Source organism: Haliotis rufescens, unplaced genomic scaffold (assembly GCF_023055435.1).
Source record: "Haliotis rufescens isolate VD_foot unplaced genomic scaffold, xgHalRufe1.0.p SCAF_77, whole genome shotgun sequence".
NCBI lineage: Eukaryota > Metazoa > Mollusca > Gastropoda > Lepetellida > Haliotidae > Haliotis > Haliotis rufescens.
This window is the reverse complement of record NW_025964369.1, coordinates 380,970-398,656: the sequence shown is the minus strand read 5'-3', so window position 1 is coordinate 398,656 and position 17,687 is coordinate 380,970. Positions and strand designations below refer to the sequence as shown.

At 41.3% G+C, this 17,687-nt stretch overlaps 1 protein-coding gene across 1 annotated transcript; it reads left to right on the top strand.

Moving 5' to 3' along the window:
• The first annotated feature begins 261 nt into the window (after positions 1 to 261).
• On the top strand, positions 262 to 9,401 carry LOC124124150. The gene is made up of 4 exons (XM_046487237.2): positions 262 to 381; positions 1,810 to 1,884; positions 3,006 to 3,410; positions 8,961 to 9,401. Exons 2-4 carry the CDS (start codon positions 1,833 to 1,835, stop codon positions 9,224 to 9,226), a joined length of 723 nt encoding a protein of 240 aa, XP_046343193.2. The 5' UTR covers positions 262 to 381; positions 1,810 to 1,832; the 3' UTR covers positions 9,227 to 9,401.
• The last annotated feature ends 8,286 nt before the right edge of the window (positions 9,402 to 17,687 follow it).

The following is a 17,687-nucleotide window of genomic DNA, read 5'->3' as shown; positions in this document are numbered from 1 at the left end:
GATGCATGTCATCGATCCCAATCGCGTGGATCGATGCTCATGATATCAATCACTGGATTGTCTGGTCCAGACTCGATTATTTACAGACCGCCGTCATATAGCTGTAATATTGCTGAGTGCGGCGTTAAACTACAAACCAAACCAAAACCAAAACATAACACAGTGCCTCTTGTCCCATGTATTATATCACATGGTTTGCCGTTGCGATCGATCGTTGAAATAATGAAGCGTCCGTTTGATAAGCGAGACTTCAGCGATAATGTGCGCGCTCGTTAGATGCAGTTAAACGTGTGCGTTGAAGCAGCCTTCTCAGAACCGACGATCAGGAAGCTGTTGGATTACTAGTATCTACCCGTTGACTGAGGGGTGAACAGCAATCAGGTAGATCAGCTTGTTTGTTTCCCAAGACTTAGCTTTGTTCTAAATATTATTTGATAATTAACATTTGTCATTGGAGAGAAACTGTTTTGTTTTATAAATATCTTATTTCATTAGATATTTGAACTTTCAAGAATAATTCTCTTCATGGTGTTTCGGCAGCATGCCAGTAACCTGTGATCGTGGGTTCGAATCCCGCTTCGCTCTGATTACCTTTCCAGGTTTGTCAGCACCATATCAGCTTGATGTGGACCAAACCCACGCTCGTTGTTTTTCTACAAGGCGGTAAACGCCTAAATCTTAGACGTTTACCGCTTTGGTGAACACCACGAGCACTGGTGTGGTCCACATCAAGCTGAAACGGAGCGGCAGAAAATTGTTACGTGTCGATACCCAAATTGAAATAATATGTTAACCCAGAAATGTACGTAACGAACTTATATATAGTGAAACCAACAAACAATCAACCAATGGTAAACGAGTAACAAATGCATTACAAAATTCACTAGGTTTACATATCAATACAAATTACTGCACAGCATTGACAATGGCACTACACAGTAGAACAATATTCAATGGCAAGACATAATATGATGGCAGTGGCCAGTATCAAATACAAAACTACAGTGATGATAGCCAAAGTCTGAAAATAATATATATATTCACCCAGCGGCGAATGTGGTCAAGTTTCCGGAACGGTCTAGGCAGAGAATCGGGAATGATGAGTGATCCTCACATGAAAGCAGGTCTTGATGTGATGAAAAGTGTTAAAGATGCCTAAACACACTCTTTTCCAACTAACTACTGGAAACTTCTACACAACACACTAGCATCTAAATATAGTAACTTTCTGACGACTAGTCACTGCCCAAATACAATGCAGTGAGTGTCTACCGAATCCTAACAGAAACAATCATTGTAACAAATTCAAATTCAAATTCAAATTCAAATTCAAATTTCACCGTATGAAGAATAAATGCTTTATGGCAAAGTGTTTATTTCATTTTCTTAGATATTTTAGTATTTGGTAGAATTGTTAACAAGCTATATTAAGTACATTTGAAGGTTTAAATACTGCTAACGGACAGATGGTATATCTGTCTGGCATACCTTCCTCAAATCTTGTTACGAAATGTTTTACAAAAATTCAGAATTGTTTTATTTCCTTGACATATAACCAATGTCACCAGAGTATGTCCTGATTTCAATGAATAATATTTGTCGATTGAAGAAGGAAAACTCAAAGGCTTGCCTTTTACGACAAGCATAGTCGCCTTTTACAGCAAGCATGGGTTGCCGAAGTCCTATTCTACCCCGGATCTTTACGAGTCCGATGTGATAGTGTTGATTATTGTTCATTAGGGCGCAAAGCAATTTCTAACTCATTCTCTGTTGACGTTATTCACAAATCAATTCCGTATAACATTTCAGTTACAGATAACGAGCAGATCCAAATGAAGTGTGTCTTACTACCGGTGGCGCTGTCGTTGTGTGTTACCATGGGAGGTATGTATCGTGCTGTAATGTTTATCTTGCTGAAAATAAAGTGCAATTGACACAAATAATAAACGATCGAATTCGTAAATGGGTGATTGTTCATGACTCATAAGGATCTCTGTTACTAAGCATATTTTAATATTCTAGTTGCAACAGTGGAAGTGGTTGGATTGGACATCATTGTTTGTTTGTTTGTTTGTTTGTTGTTTAACGCCGCACCCAGCAATATTCCAGTAAATAATTTAGTCTGGACCAATCCAGTGATTGACAGCATGAGCATCGATCCACGCAATTGGGATCGATGACGTGTATCAACCAAGTCAGCGAGCCTGACCACCCGATCCCGTCAGTTGCCTTTTACGACAAGCATAGTCGCCTTTTACGGCAATTATGGGTTGCTGAAGACCTATTCTACCCCGGAATCTTCACGGGTCGATTGGACATCTTACAACACGCTAATTAGCATATGTAAATTATTTAAATATGTATGACAAAGTTGTTCGCGATTTCAAACCAAAAGGGGTAATGTATAAAAATATAGCACTGGAAGTGCCCGTTATCAAATAGGGGTCAATAATGCAGAGTATAACTTTTTGTGGATGCGAATAGAGGTGTAGGTGAATTATGGTGTAGGCGAACTGAAGCCCCAGTTTGAGCGCAAATGCAGTCAGTTGTAACACATCAACATCAACATCGACATCAACACTTCCATAGCTTTAACAGATGTAGATTCTAGTATGTATAAGATGAAACTACCTCTATATGTGCATCTTTGTATATACATTTCTCTAATTATGCTTGTCGTAAGAGGCGACAAACGGGATCGGATGGTCAGGCTCGCTGACTTGGTTGATGCATGTTATCGTAAACAACTTGCGTGGCTCAATGCTCATGATGTCAATCACAGGATTGTCTGGTCCAGACTCGATTATTTACAGACCGCCGTCATATAGCTGGAATATTGCTGTGTGCGGCGTTAAACAACAAACAAACAAAACAAAAGTTGTGATGACCACGGCCCCAACTCCCAGTCGCTAACTCATCCTCGATTGTCAAGTGTATTATATCTCCAATCTACGACGATACATATCTTGGAGAATGACTCACCAACGCTTTCTCTTTCCTTCCAGTCTGCTCGATAACGTTCAACACACAAGGATACGCAGACGTTGTCAACCCCATGAACTTCGGCTTTGATATTCGTGGCAAGGACTGGATCACGTACAAAATCATGGCGTGTAAGGACTTCAACATCAAACTGTACTTCCGTGAACAAATGATGTACAGGATGCTACTCGGGGGATGGGTCGACACTAAAAGCCGATTCTATGCATTTGGGACAGAGGTAGACTTCCTTGGGTCGGTCTTAAACTGCACTGGCTATCTTCAGTTTTGGACCTCTTGGCAAGATGGGCATTTCAAAATAGGTCGGGGCAAGGTGAAGGACGCAGACATTCTCTACGGTGATACTACTCACATTATTCCCGGTGTCGACAGTTTAACTGTGAACGCCCCAAGCGCTAAATGGATTTTTGGTAAGTTGAGCCACAACACGCAGCTGTTCACACCCTGTTGGTTGAAGGGATTAGAAGGACCCCTGTATCAAATGATTGTCACACCGCACTAGGTAACCGGTACAACATGCTTGTCACACCCTGTGAGCTTAATAGGTTCCTGGTATCCCATGCTTGTCACACCCTGTGAGCTTAATAGGTGACAGAATCCCGGTATCCCATGCTTGTCACACCCTGCGGGATTAATAAGTCGCCGATATCCCATGCTTGTCACACCCTGTCGACTTAATAGGTCCGCAGTAGCCCATGCTTGTCACGCCCTGTGGGCTTAATAGGTCCCAGGTATCCCACGCTTGTCACACTCTGTGAGCTTAATAGGCCCCGGTAGCCCATGCTTGTCACACCCTGTGAGCTTAATAGGTCCCTGGTAGCCCATGCTTGTCACACCCTGTGAGCTTAATAGGTCCCCGGTAGCCCATGCTTGTCACACCCTGTTTGGTTAATGATGAAAGCTCCTAAGGATCCTATGCTTGTCACACCCTGTGAGCTTAATAGTTTCCCGGTATCCTATGCTTGTCACACCCTGCGGGATTAATAGGTCCGCAGTAGCCCATCCTTGTCACACCCTGTGGGCTTAATAGGTGCCCGGTTTCCCATGCTTGTCACACCCTGTCGGCTTAATAGGTCCCCAGTAGCCCATGCTTGTCACGCCCTGTGGGCTTATAGGTGCCCGGTATCCCATGCTTGTCACACCCTGCGGGATAAATAGGTCCGCAGTAGCCCATCCTTGTCACACCCTGTAGGCTTAATAGGTGCCCGGTTTCCCATGCTTGTCACACCCTGTGGGCTTAATAGGTCCCCAGTAGCCCATGTTTGTCACGCCATGTGGGCTTATAGGTGCCCGGTATCCCATGCTTGTCACACCCTGCGGGATTAATAGGTCGACGATACCCTTCGCTGGTCACACCCTGTGAGCTTAATAGGTCCCTGGTAGCCCATGCTTGTCACACCCTGTGAGCTTAATAGTTTCCCGGTATCCTATGCTTGTCACACCCTGCGGGATTAATAGGTCCGCAGTAGCCCATCCTTGTCACACCCTGTGGGCTTAATAGGTGCCCGGTTTCCCATGCTTGTCACACCCTGTCGGCTTAATAGGTCCCCAGTAGCCCATGCTTGTCACGCCCTGTGGGCTTATAGGTGCCCGGTATCCCATGCTTGTCACACCCTGCGGGATAAATAGGTCCGCAGTAGCCCATCCTTGTCACACCCTGTAGGCTTAATAGGTGCCCGGTTTCCCATGCTTGTCACACCCTGTGGGCTTAATAGGTCCCCAGTAGCCCATGTTTGTCACGCCATGTGGGCTTATAGGTGCCCGGTATCCCATGCTTGTCACACCCTGCGGGATTAATAGGTCGACGATACCCTTCGCTGGTCACACCCTGTTGGCTTAATAGGTGCCAAGTATCAAATGCTTGTCACACCCTGTGGGCTTAATAGGTTCCCATTATCCCATGCTTGTCACACCCTGTGGGCTTAATAGGTCCCCCGTAGCCCATGCTTGTCCCACCCTGCGGGATGAATAGGTCGCCGATATCCCATGCTTGTCACACGCTGTGGGCTTAATAGGTACCCAGTATCCCATGCTTGTCACACCATGTGGGCTTAATAGTGCCCGGTAGCCAATGCTTGGCACATCCTGTGGGCTTAATAGGTCCCCGGTATCCCACGCTTGTCACACCCTGTGGGCTTAATAGGTATCCGGGAACACATGCTTGACACACCCTGTGGGCCTAATAGGTCCCCGGTAACATATGCTTGACACACCTTGTGGGCTTAATAGGTGCCCGGTTTCCCATGCTTGTCACACCCTGTCGGCTTAATAGGTCCGCAGTAGCCCATCCTTGTCACACCCTGTAGGCTTAATAGGTGCCGGTTTCCCATTCTTGTCACACACTGTGGGCTTAATAGGTCCCCAGTAGCCCATGCTTGTCGCGCCCTGTGGGCTTTTAGGTGCCCGGTATCCCATGCTTGTCACACCCTGCGGGATTAATAGGTCGCCGCTACCCCTCGCTTGTCACACCCTGTTGGCTTAATAGGTGCCAAGTATCAAATGCTTGTCACACCCTGTGGGCTTAATAGGTTCCCATTATCCCATGCTTGTCACACCCTTTGGGCTTAAAAGGTCCCCCGTAGCCCATGCTTGTCCAGCCCTGCGGGATTAATAGGTCGCCGATATCCCATGCTTGTCACACGCTGTGGGCTTAATAGGTGCCTGGTATCCCATTCTTGTCACACCATGTGGGCTTAATAGTGCCCGGTAGCCAATGCTTGACACACCCTGTGGGCCTGATAGGTCCCCGGTAACATATGCTTGACACACCTTGTAGGCTTAATAGGTGCCTGGTATCCCATTCTTGTCACACCCTGCGGGATTAATACGTCCGCAGTAGCCGATGCCTGTCACACCCTGTTGGCTTAATAGGTGCCCGGTTTCCCATGCTTGTCACACCCTGTGGGCTTAATAGGTCCCCAGTAGCCCATTTTTGTCACACCCTGTGGGCTTAAAAGGTGCCCGGTATCCCATGCTTGTCACACCATGCGGGATTAATAGGTCGCCGATACCCCACGCTTGTCACACCCTGTGGGCTTGATAGGTTCCCGGTAGCCCACGCTTGTCACACCCTGCGGGATTAATAGGTCGCTGATATCCCACGCTTGTCATAACCTGTGGGCTTAATAGGTTCCCAGTATCCCATGCTTGTCACACCCTCCGGGATTAATAGGTCGCCAATATCCCACTCTTGTCACAACCTGTGGGCTAAATAGGTCCCCGGTATCCCACGCTTGTCACACCCTGTGGACTTAATAGGTGCCCGGTTTCCCATGCTTGTCACACCCTGCGGGATTGATTGGTCACCGATATCCCATGCTTGTCACACCCAAGGGCTTAATAGGTCCCCGGTTATCAACCAGTGGTGTAACCAAGACTTGATTATTCACGACCTGTTGTGCGAGAACAGGAATATTTCTGACTTCGGATTAAAACAAACAAGAACTAAGCATGTACCCCTAGTTCCGTCGGTTATTAGGATACGCGAGGGGACTCCACATAAGAATTATTGGTCCCCAGCAACCTATACTTTTCGTAGGGGGCAAGTATACGGGAACAGGTGTCCAAGTCGCTGACTTGTTAATTGCATGACATCGTCTCTCAGTTCTCTGTATTGAGAATCCTCATGCCAATCCCTCGATTGTCTGATCGTGACTCGATTATTTACAGACCGCCTTCATATAACTGGAATATTGCTGAGGGCGGCGTTCAACAAAAAAATGTTGTTGTTTTTGTGTGTGTGTTTTAACGCCGCACTCGGCAATACTGCAGCTATATTACGGCTGTCTGTAAATAATCCAGTCTGGACCTGAAAATCCAGTGATTAATATCATGAGCATTAGTCCACGCGATTGGGATCGATGACATGCATCAACAACTCAGCGAGCCTGACCACCCGATCCCGTTAGTCGCCTTTTACAACAAGCATAGTCACCTTTTACGGCAAGCATGGGTTGCTGAAGGACCTATTCTACCCCGGATCTGATATATGAGCCGTCATATAGCTGGAATATTGCTGAGTGCGGCGTTAAACAACAATCAATCAATCAAATCTGATATACGACTTAACAATTGTACAAGCATTTGTACACACAAATAACAATACCTTGATCATAATGCGTCTCATCCTTTCAATCGTTATTGATGTGCAGTCAAACACACGATCAGCGGGATGAATTGCTCGATAGGCATTCCTTAGAAGCTGATGGATGACAATGAAGGCATTCTTAAGGATAACCACTTCTTTATTATGCTGTCATAACGACGTTTAGATATCGACCTCATAGCGTTGTCAAGCAAAACATGCAGCAAAACACCTCACCTTCCTATCGTTGGGTCTACTTTGTAATCAACAGGATACAAACACCACTTTGAAATGAAATAGTGTCGAATACCCTCTGTTATGTCAATACTAACACGTAGAGGCATAGCGATAACACAGCTCTTGATGTGAACAACACCGCGAAATCGATGCTGATAAGGAGCTTCTTAGATCAGGATATCCCGTTGTTGTGTTGTGTGTGGAGGTATATATAAACATGGAACAGCATCCACGGAGATACATCATTGAGTTAACAACCTCACATGTAGTCATACATCGATTTATATACATTAATTCTCGGTACAAATGTAACTCAACGACTTGGCGGTAATAGCAAGCCAATAAATGCAAGTGAACGCCGGGTATGATACTCGGACACTTAAGTCCAATAAAAAAAAAGATGTGATACTGCTGAAAAAACGTACGATGAATCACGACCTGGCAGATGAACCTGTGAGATCTGCATGATTTAGGCGATTATGCTTGTCGTAAGAGGCGACTAACGGGATCGGGTGGTCAGGCTCGCTGACTTGGTTGATGCATGTCATCGATCCCATTGGCGCGTGAAGATTCGGGGTAGAATAGGTCTTCAGCAACCAATGCTTGCCGTAAAAGGTGACTATGCTTGTCGTAAGAGGCGACTAACGGGATCGGGTGGTCAGGCTCGCTGACTTGGTTGATGCATGTCATCATGTCATCGGTACCAATTGCGGGGCATATTGCTGAGTGCGGCGTTAAGCAGCAAAGCAATCAAGCAACCAATTGCGTGGATCGATGCTCATGATATCAATCACTGGATTGTCTGGTCCAGACTGGATTATTTCGCTGGAGTCCTCTGGAGGCCATAAATGTCCCCAAACTGGGATGAAATATTTTACCAACATATTTCGGGACATACTTTTTAATGACACTATTTATATGTCTTTGTTTGTTATTTAACTCCGCACTCAGCAATATTAATATTCCAGCTATATGACGGCGGTCTGTGAATAATCGAGACTGGACCAGACAATCCAGTGATTGATATCATGAGCATCGATCCACGCAATTGGGATCGATGACATGCATCAACCAAGTCAGCGAGCCTGACCACCCGATCCCGTTAGTCGCCTTTAACGACAAGCATAGTCACCTTTTACAGCAAGCATGGGTTGCTGAAGACCTATTCTACCCCGAATCTTCACGCGCCAATGGGATCGATGACATGCATCAACCAAGTCAGCGAGCCTGACCACCCGATCCCGTTAGTCGCCTCCTACGACAAGCATAGTCGCCTTTGGCTGTCTTTAAACCCAATTTACTCGTTCCCATTTCTAACATGAACATATCCTTCTAGACCCGTGAAGATCCGGGGAAGAATAGGTCTTCAGCAACCCATACTTGCCGTAAAAGGCGACTATGCTTGTCGTAAGAGGCGACTAACGGGATCTGGTGGTCAGGGTCGCTGCCGTGGTTGATGCAGGTCATCGAATCCAATTGCGTGGATCGATGTTCATGATGTCAATCACTGGATTGTCTGGTCCAGACTCGATTATTTACAGACCGCCGTCATATATCTGTAATATTGCTCAAAGCGGCGTTAAACAACATCAAAGCGGCGTTAAACAACATCAAACCAAAACATATCTTCTATATTTAGAGTATGACAACTGTACGGGACCCCCTGACATAGAGAGGATGGACGGTGTGAGATATCAAGGCGGTTTTCTACTGAAGGCCTACTCTGACGTCTCTGGGGCCTTCTGCGTCACGGAGTGCGTCATCCGCAACAGATGCTTCAGCCTCAGCTTCCACAGAGCCGACAATGTGTGTGAACTATTCACTACCCCTATCAACACTACAGACGTATCATCAGCCACAGGCTGGGAGACGTATATCTTCACCGACATCAAGTTATATTATTAAATTATGGGGTTAAATGTTTTCATATTTGCATGTTTTAATGGGTATTCGATGTTCGGAAATGTGGAGTGAGTGAGTTGGGTTTAACGCCGCTTTTAACAGAAGCCAGAAGTGATGTAGGTCTCAGACGTTTACCACCCGTCAATGGTGAAACTCACGAGCACGGGTATGGTGCTGACAAACCTAGAAACATAATCGGGTTGGTTGGTTGGTATGTTTGTTGTTCAACGCCGCACTCAGCAATATTCCAGTTGTATGACGGCGGTCTGAAAATTTTGTTTGTTTGTTGTTTAACTCCGCACTCAGCAATATTCCAGCTCTATGATGGCGGTCTATAAATAAACAATCTGGACCACAAAATCCAACGATTGACAACATGAGCATCGATCCACGCAATTGAGATACGACATGCATCAACCGAGTCAGCGAGCCTGACCACCCTATCCTGTTAGTCGTCTCTTACGACATGCAAAAGTCGACTAATGGGACCGGGCGGTCAGGCTCGCTGACTTGGTTGATGCATGTCATCGATCCCAATTGCGTGGAGCGACGCTCATGATATTAATCACTGGATTGTCTGGTCCAGACTCGATTAATTACAGACCACCGTCATATAGCTGGAATATTGCTGAGTGCGGCGTTAAACAACAAACCAACCAACCAACTCAATGCTTATCAGTAGATAACTTTTGATAACTACCCCACTGCCAACGGGCAGTGCTTCTATTGTCTGTCTATTGTCCATGAACAATGCTGTCTATTGTCCATGAACAATGCTGTCTATTGTCTATGAACAATGCTGTCTATTGTTCAATTGTATCCATAAACGATGTACACACGACGAAACTCAAATTGATGTCACAACTGTCACGTTCTGACCTCGCTCCGTACTTGTGAATGAAGGGAGTGACTTGGAAAGTAAAACAAAAATAAAGATTATTTCATTTAAAAAATAGTTGAGGTTATATTTTTTCATTGCAAATAACGATTGTACAAGACATTTGGACTCACAGAAATATTTTATCTCTATTGTGGTTATTTCAAGACAAATAATAACGATAAATAACGTACTGTCAATACAGAGCTCCAGATAAGCTTTTGGTGTTGTGGGTATTTTACCCATGCATTTTAAAATCATTGGGTATCAGTAATTCTATTTGGGTATTCAAATTTCTGTTACCAACTAGGTTTTACACATGTTTTTAAGTTAAATATTTAAAAACACTATTCATCTAGTCCCCGCAAACTGGTGTCGTGTGGGTTCAAGAGCTTTATAGGACTCAAAAATACCACGATACTTCCACAAGAAAGTGTGATGGCAAGATCATGATGTAACTATCATCGTGGAGTTTGGCAAGGTTGACGGAATGCCCGTCTATAATTTCAAAATAAGTTGCTGATTTGCTAATCGAATACGCAGGGTTACTTCACAATATTTTGATGATACGCACAAGTTTTATTTTTGTAGCGTATCTGTAATGTTCGTTGCGTATTTGATACGCTTGGATTTTATTTTACTGCATATTTCTGCATTTCTGATGCGTATTTTATGCAGATACGCAGCGTATCTGGAGCTCTGCAATACTGTCTATTGATCCAACGACTTCCGAATTAGGAAGCGTAGCAATCAATCAATCAATCAAACATGCAAATAATGCACATCAATCATTTAATCATGCATATCAATCATCCAATCATTCAAATAAATATTGATTAGAAACAAATAAACTATTACTAACATACAATTGGAGATATCTGGTGTTATAGATCGGAAAGGGTAAGCAAAGTAATGTCTTTCCGTATAAGGAAATGTTACTATACGTCTTTGTTACGTGAACACAGGCGAATGGCCAGTGAAGCTAGTGCTATTGTCTCAACATCACGTTTTGGCCACCTGTCGGTGGTCACTGTATGTGACGAGACTCAAATTGTTTTCACAACTGTCACCATTCATATACATCCATCTCTTGTTCAATGAAAATAGCTCCAACATTTTTGTTGTTGTTATGATTTTAAAGTATCATTTTATAATTCGTTGTACATGATAAATTACAAATGAAGTAAATAAACAAAACAAAATGTGTGTGTCTCTCTCTCTCTCACACTCTCTCTCTCGATATCGACGGACGCGATCTCGCACTGGACAATGAGAGGTTGGTTGTTGGTTGGTTTGTTGTTTGACGCCGCACTCAGCAATATTCCAGCTATATGACGGCGGTCTGTAAATAATCGAGTCTGGACTAGACAATCCAGTGATTGATATCATGAACATCGATCCGTGCAATTGGGATCGATGACATGCATCAACCAAGTCAGCGAGCCTGACCACCCGATCCCGTTAGTCGCCTTTTACGACAAGCATAGTCGCCTTTTACGGCAAACATGGGTTGCTGAAGACCTATTCTATCCCGGATCTTCACGGGTCTGCTGAAGACCTATTCTACCCCGGATGTTCACGGGTAACGCGGCCATAAAGCTGGAATATTGCTGAGTGCATGATGTAATTGTTTAAGAACGCACTAAGCGGTCATGAAGCTGGAATATCGCTGAGTGCATGATGTAATTATTTAGCAACTCACTACGCGGTCATGAAGCTGGAATATCGCTCAGTGCGTGATGTAATTGTTTAACAATGCACTACTCGGTCATGAAGCTTGAATATCGCTGAGTGCGTGATGTAATTGTTTAACAACGCACTACGTGGTCATGAAGCTGGGATATCGCTGAGTGCGTGATGTAATTATTTAACAACGCACTACGTGGTCATGAAGCTGGGATATCACTGATTGCGTGATGTAATTGTTCTAACCAAAATCACAAAGACCTGGTGTTCAGAAAACTGTTATTGGTGACTCAAATAGGTCATTTTTGGCGAGTAACAGGTGAATGAACAAACACGGTCATATTCTATACAAGAAAACATTGATGCAGGGCATCAAAGTTCCCCGCCATATGTGATGCCTCACAAACGCATAATTATGATGTTACTGAAAGGCATGATGGAGCATAATTATATTAACCACAAATAACACAACGCTGTTGTGGAAAAAAATATTATTTATTTTGAGTATTGGGCAATACAGTTGATACATTTGCATAGGGTAGGTCTATTAAAAAATAGTTTCTTGTTTAACGCCGCACTCAGCAGTATTCCAGCCATATGACGGCGGTCTGTAAATAATCCAGTCTGGGCCAGATCATCCTGTGATTGACACCAAGAGCATCGAACTACGCAGTTGGAATATGATGTTATGCATCGACCAAATCGCCTCTTACGGCAAGTATAGGTTGCTGAAGACCTATTCTTACCAGGGTCTTTTTTTAAAAAGTAGATCGAAGGAAATAGAAGCAATTTCTGGCACAAATGTAAACATGTGGAAATAGTATCAAAACTGCCAACAACATTGGCAGATGCACATACTCAAATAATAGATCACATTCTTTTTACACTTGGCATTTGGTTATAATAATGAAAATGAAAATACTAAGGACTCCATATGGCAAAAAAGTCATACAAGATAAGGTATTTTTGTCACAACCACAGATGCACAAATATTATCAAAATATTATCACGTAGTTGGGGAACATCTCAATACCGGGACTAATCAATAACGGAGATTCCTCGTTTACGTTTTTTGGTCAGTTTCTTTTTTGTATTTATTTCTTTCAAAGAATAGTAATTGTGATCATGATGAGTTGAGTTACTTGGTTTTTTTTCAACATTCCACGCACATGATTTGTATGTTTTGTTTCCGTAAATGCGTGGCTTGAAATTTCAAATAAACCAAAATGTCGACATACATGCTACAAAATTAACGTTTCCCGTATACTTCCCCGCCTAAAGGCCGGGGAAGAATAATCAGATACGTTAACCGTACTTGGTAACACTGACTCGCTGTAGTTTTTTTGCCAGAGATGTCTCAAAATGGCCAATGAAAGTACCAAGACAAAAACGTTCCTCACTGAACTTAACACAATTAATTGTATGTATCATGATTTCTGAAAATCTCATGATGCGAATTTCACCATGACGCTGTTTACTTGTGTCAAACATTTTTTGTATTTGTTCTGAATTTAATTACGACATTAAATGTACACCCGAAGATCAATTTGATAATAAAGATTTTGTCAAAAAGAGAAAATATTGAGTTTTAGCAGAAAGCTAACAAAGAACAGAGTTTGAAACCACTGGTCGTCGTTAATGTATCTGATGCTCTGTTCTTTTTTTGTTGAAACTTCTTAAATAATATTTTTCTTAAAAACTCACAAACGCTACAGTATGTTTCCATCAAAACTATCTCAATCCACTATGGGATCGACCTAACAGTTATATCATAGATATTATACTTTTTAGCAACACATATTTTAGAAACAGACTTATGAACATATAAATCAGATACGTTAAATTATCAGATAGTTATCTGCAAGATTCAGTGTTTGTGGTATACATAAGCTTGTAATAATACAATATAGGATCCGATCATGTTCTTAAATTTTGAAAACATATGCTAATATTACCATCAATATTGTCACGTCGAGTTTAAAAGATTACTTACCGAACAAAATGGAATATTTATAGGATTTGTTTAAAAAATTGTGCTCAAATACACATACTCAGAATGGAAGTGGCATGACTCTTTACGTCGCACTTTGGTCAAATGAGCAGGTATTCCTGATTAAATTCTGAATAAAATGTATTCAGTTCACGTATCTGATGAACACGTATCTGATGCCACAAATAAACAAAAGAGCGACATACATTGCCCTTTAATCCACTTCACATCTCCTGGACATACATCACACCTTTATCTTGCTTTCCATTCTGTTTGGTTTAGGAGTTTCACAATCCGTATTGGTGTGTTTAACGTATCTGCATGATGAAAAACGAATGTAACAAAGATAAAAAAATAAGTTTTAATTGTACCATGCTTACTTGAATACGCATGTCAAAGCTGTAGTTTGCTGTTTGATAATCAGTAAATACCCGTGTTTATGCATTATTTAAATGTGTAAAGAGTTCAATTCAAATATCATAACTACGATTTCAAAAGTGTTTAACGTATCTGATGATAACTTTTGGGACAGATTCATGAATGTTCTCAGTCAAAAACAACTGACAATACTGATATAATATTGTTCAAATACAGTTTCTATGTCAATTCTATTAACAAATAACATAGAATATTATATGCGTATTGGGAAAATGTGAAATATAGTTTGAAAGTTTTGATGTGTATAGGAGAGGGACAAGAGTAAAAATGCAGTTATTGACTGTATTTCATGTATAATTTGATATCAGATAATATATAAAATAATGTTTTCGTGAATATTCTGATTTAACCACATCTGGTATACATATCTATATTTGTACTTGTCCATAAAGTTATGTAAAATAATAATGATGACTAAGGGACGTGGAGTCAAAGCAAATCTCCACTTAATGGAGACTAAATGTTAAATTCACTGAAAGTTGAAGTACATCAATAAATAGTAGATGGGGAATCAGTTTTATCGCAAAAATAATTATTTTATGTCGGTTAAGAACTTAAAAACGTAAAATGTATAACATAAATTTTGTTCCAAGACTTAGTGACCAACGTTAATTCACCAGTATTTCACTTTATTAACATTTGGATTCCTTCATGAGACATGAAAACAATGTCAAATGTCTAAAATCTCTCAATACTGCAAAAATGAGTTGTTTAACCAAAGTATTCATATTAGTAACTGAAGTAGATATAACAAATAAATAAATAGATTGTTCAGAGCCTTGTCTGATAAACCAAACAAACACAGTGAATCAGGGACCGGTTAAAATTTAGAAGTACTGTACAGTCACTGGCGCGCGGTGTTAAAAGAGTGTTATAACCAAAAAAGCAAACAAAAAACTTGACATAGTAAAAATATCTTTTATAAGAGACCCGTTTCAGTCTAGCCAGCAATCGCCCGTCTTCTACATAAATTTAAAGATCGGACACCTCTGGACACCACTGTCGGTATCCTCACTTGAGACCCGCTAAGAATTTTTCAAAGTGTAAATTGCAATACCCAGAACAGCTTTAAAAATATGCTTTGGGCGTCCATTGATGCACATAGGATAGACAACACGGTCGACGGACAAATTAATATGTATACATGCAATTTCATTTAACCACGCTGTTTAGAAATGATTCATAAAAAATCCAAGTCGATGTTCCCGATTGCTCAGACAGTGTTGGTGAAGACCTGTGAGCAGATGTACTAGCACTGTTCATTGGTAGATAATAAAATCCAATCATTGCAGAAAATGCCAACCTACATATCATCTGCTTTTGCAGTCGGTGGAATGGCGAAATGACTGCCACCTTAAATCATAGTGATTTTAGAATGAGATTATAATTCATCACCATTAAGGTAGCTTTATATTTGCATAATGTCGTCTAAGCACTCAGGGGCATCGATTGAAATTTTTATGAAACATTTCTATACAGCGTTGTTAAATAAAATCACATATTCATACACATATGTATCTGTCTGTCTTCCATGTTGTCTATCCTATGTGCATCAATGGACGTCAAAAGAATATTTTTTAAAGCTGTTCTGTGTATTGCGATTTACACTTTAAAAAACTCTTAGTTGGTCTCAAGGGAGCATACCGGCAGAGAAGTGTCCCACCTTTACTCTTATGGAGAAGACGGGCGAGTGCGAGTTAAACTGGAACTGGTCTAATATAAACTATTTTTTCTATATCGTTTTTGTTGTTGTTTTAACACTATTTTAAGACGCGCGCCTGTGTGTACAAACTCCCAGACACCGCAGTGGTAATGGTAGTTTTAACAAAACAATCTGTACTTTTTCTTTGAGCAGAAAATTGTTGATCAAATAGGAAAGTCTTCGTCATTCTATAGGTGTTCTTTGCTGTCAACAATAGTTATAGATAACCACTTGCAAAGGTTATCACGCAATACCAACCAAACAGCATTTAACACTGCAAACTCAAAGTTTTCTTTGAATTCGCTGTATTCATCATAGGTAACAGGCAATCTTAAAATGCAGCTGCAGGTATTAGCCGTTGGATATCTCATGTTTGGTGAATCTGGCAGAAACTCAAGTCGTGGGTTTGTATCAAATCCACAAGGTAGTATGGATTCAGATCCAGTGGCGAACATCAATATGTGGGAGAATTGCAGTCTTGATTCCCCCTCTGAAATCACACCCATAAACAGGCATAGTTTATTATTTATTAATCTAAAACTACAGTTTTGCATATGTGCCTGCACTGTGCTAAATAAACAAACAAAAGACCAATTGCAGATAAAAATGTAATGACTCCCTTCAGGGATATCAAATCATACATTACCACTAAAACCTAAAAAAATGCATTATAAGGCTCGTTTGTACGTTACCTATCAAAATCTTTATGAAAAATACCAAGTTTCATTTCATTCGAATACCTTTAACGTCGCTCAGGTAGTCATTCCAATATGCCAATGTGGACACTTCTTTTCGTCTTCTGTTTGTACCTTCAGGGTTCAGAACAGGCTTAAACGATTCCGTGACGGTGTCCAAGCCAAGATTACCCACGGATTTGCAGAACAGATCACTGCAGAAAGATGGCTGTTTTCTCATTGTTTCGAGGACACCAAGTGTCGAAAGACCTTCAAAGAATCTGAAAACGTTAAATGTTGAGCATTAAATTCATTTCGCATTATTTTCTCCGCTAATCCTAATGAGTATACATTTGCAGCATTATTACTTTCAGCAAACATAAAATTTAAACAATGACAAACTTGGGAACGTTTAATCCCTTTTTGTGAAGATGCTTATTCACATATGTATAAAGATGTTATTGTCATGTTTCCAGTATGTTTTTTAATTCTTTTTCCAAATTTCACTCGCAAAACTCTAAAGTATACTGTTATAACTGTCAATGTGTAGTCTGAAACCATGACATTTCAAAATTCAAATGCATAATACCTGTACAAAGCACACCTACATATATTTTATTTTCCAACGAGAATGTATTAAGATTCTAAAAGATGAAGGTATGTTTTTTTTCATGAGGGTGGTATTAAATAAATGAATTGAGCAAACATTAGATTATACTTTCACTTACATTGTCATACATGACTGAACTTGATCTACCATGTAGAACTGTACACACGCACGGACGAGTCTCTCCTTGTCCTTCATATCCTGAAGGATTATACTGCATCCGGCCACTACTAGGAAGCTGCTCATCTCTTCAGCAGCAGCCTGCAGTTCGTCCAGAATATTGGCATTATTCACCTGTATTAAAAAACCAATATCAAAACATGAAATTCAATATTTGCGTATATATAAATCTAAACCGTTATCGCACCTATCGTGTAGTTTTCTCCGTTCAGTTACAATCATATTTATTGTTTTGGCCTATTGTTATGCACCAGATTTAGGCAGAAATTATTGATAAGAAGGGAAACAAAAATTAGTTTGTACACGGTGA

Coding starts and splice junctions, on each gene's coding strand:
- LOC124124150 (XM_046487237.2), top strand. CDS start 1,833: ATGAAGTGTGTCTTACTACCGGTGGCGCTGTCGTTGTGTGTTACCATG. Junction 1,885..3,005: donor GTTGTGTGTTACCATGGGAG/GTATGTATCGTG, acceptor CTTTCCTTCCAG/TCTGCTCGATAACGTTCAAC. Junction 3,411..8,960: donor AAGCGCTAAATGGATTTTTG/GTAAGTTGAGCC, acceptor TTCTATATTTAG/AGTATGACAACTGTACGGGA.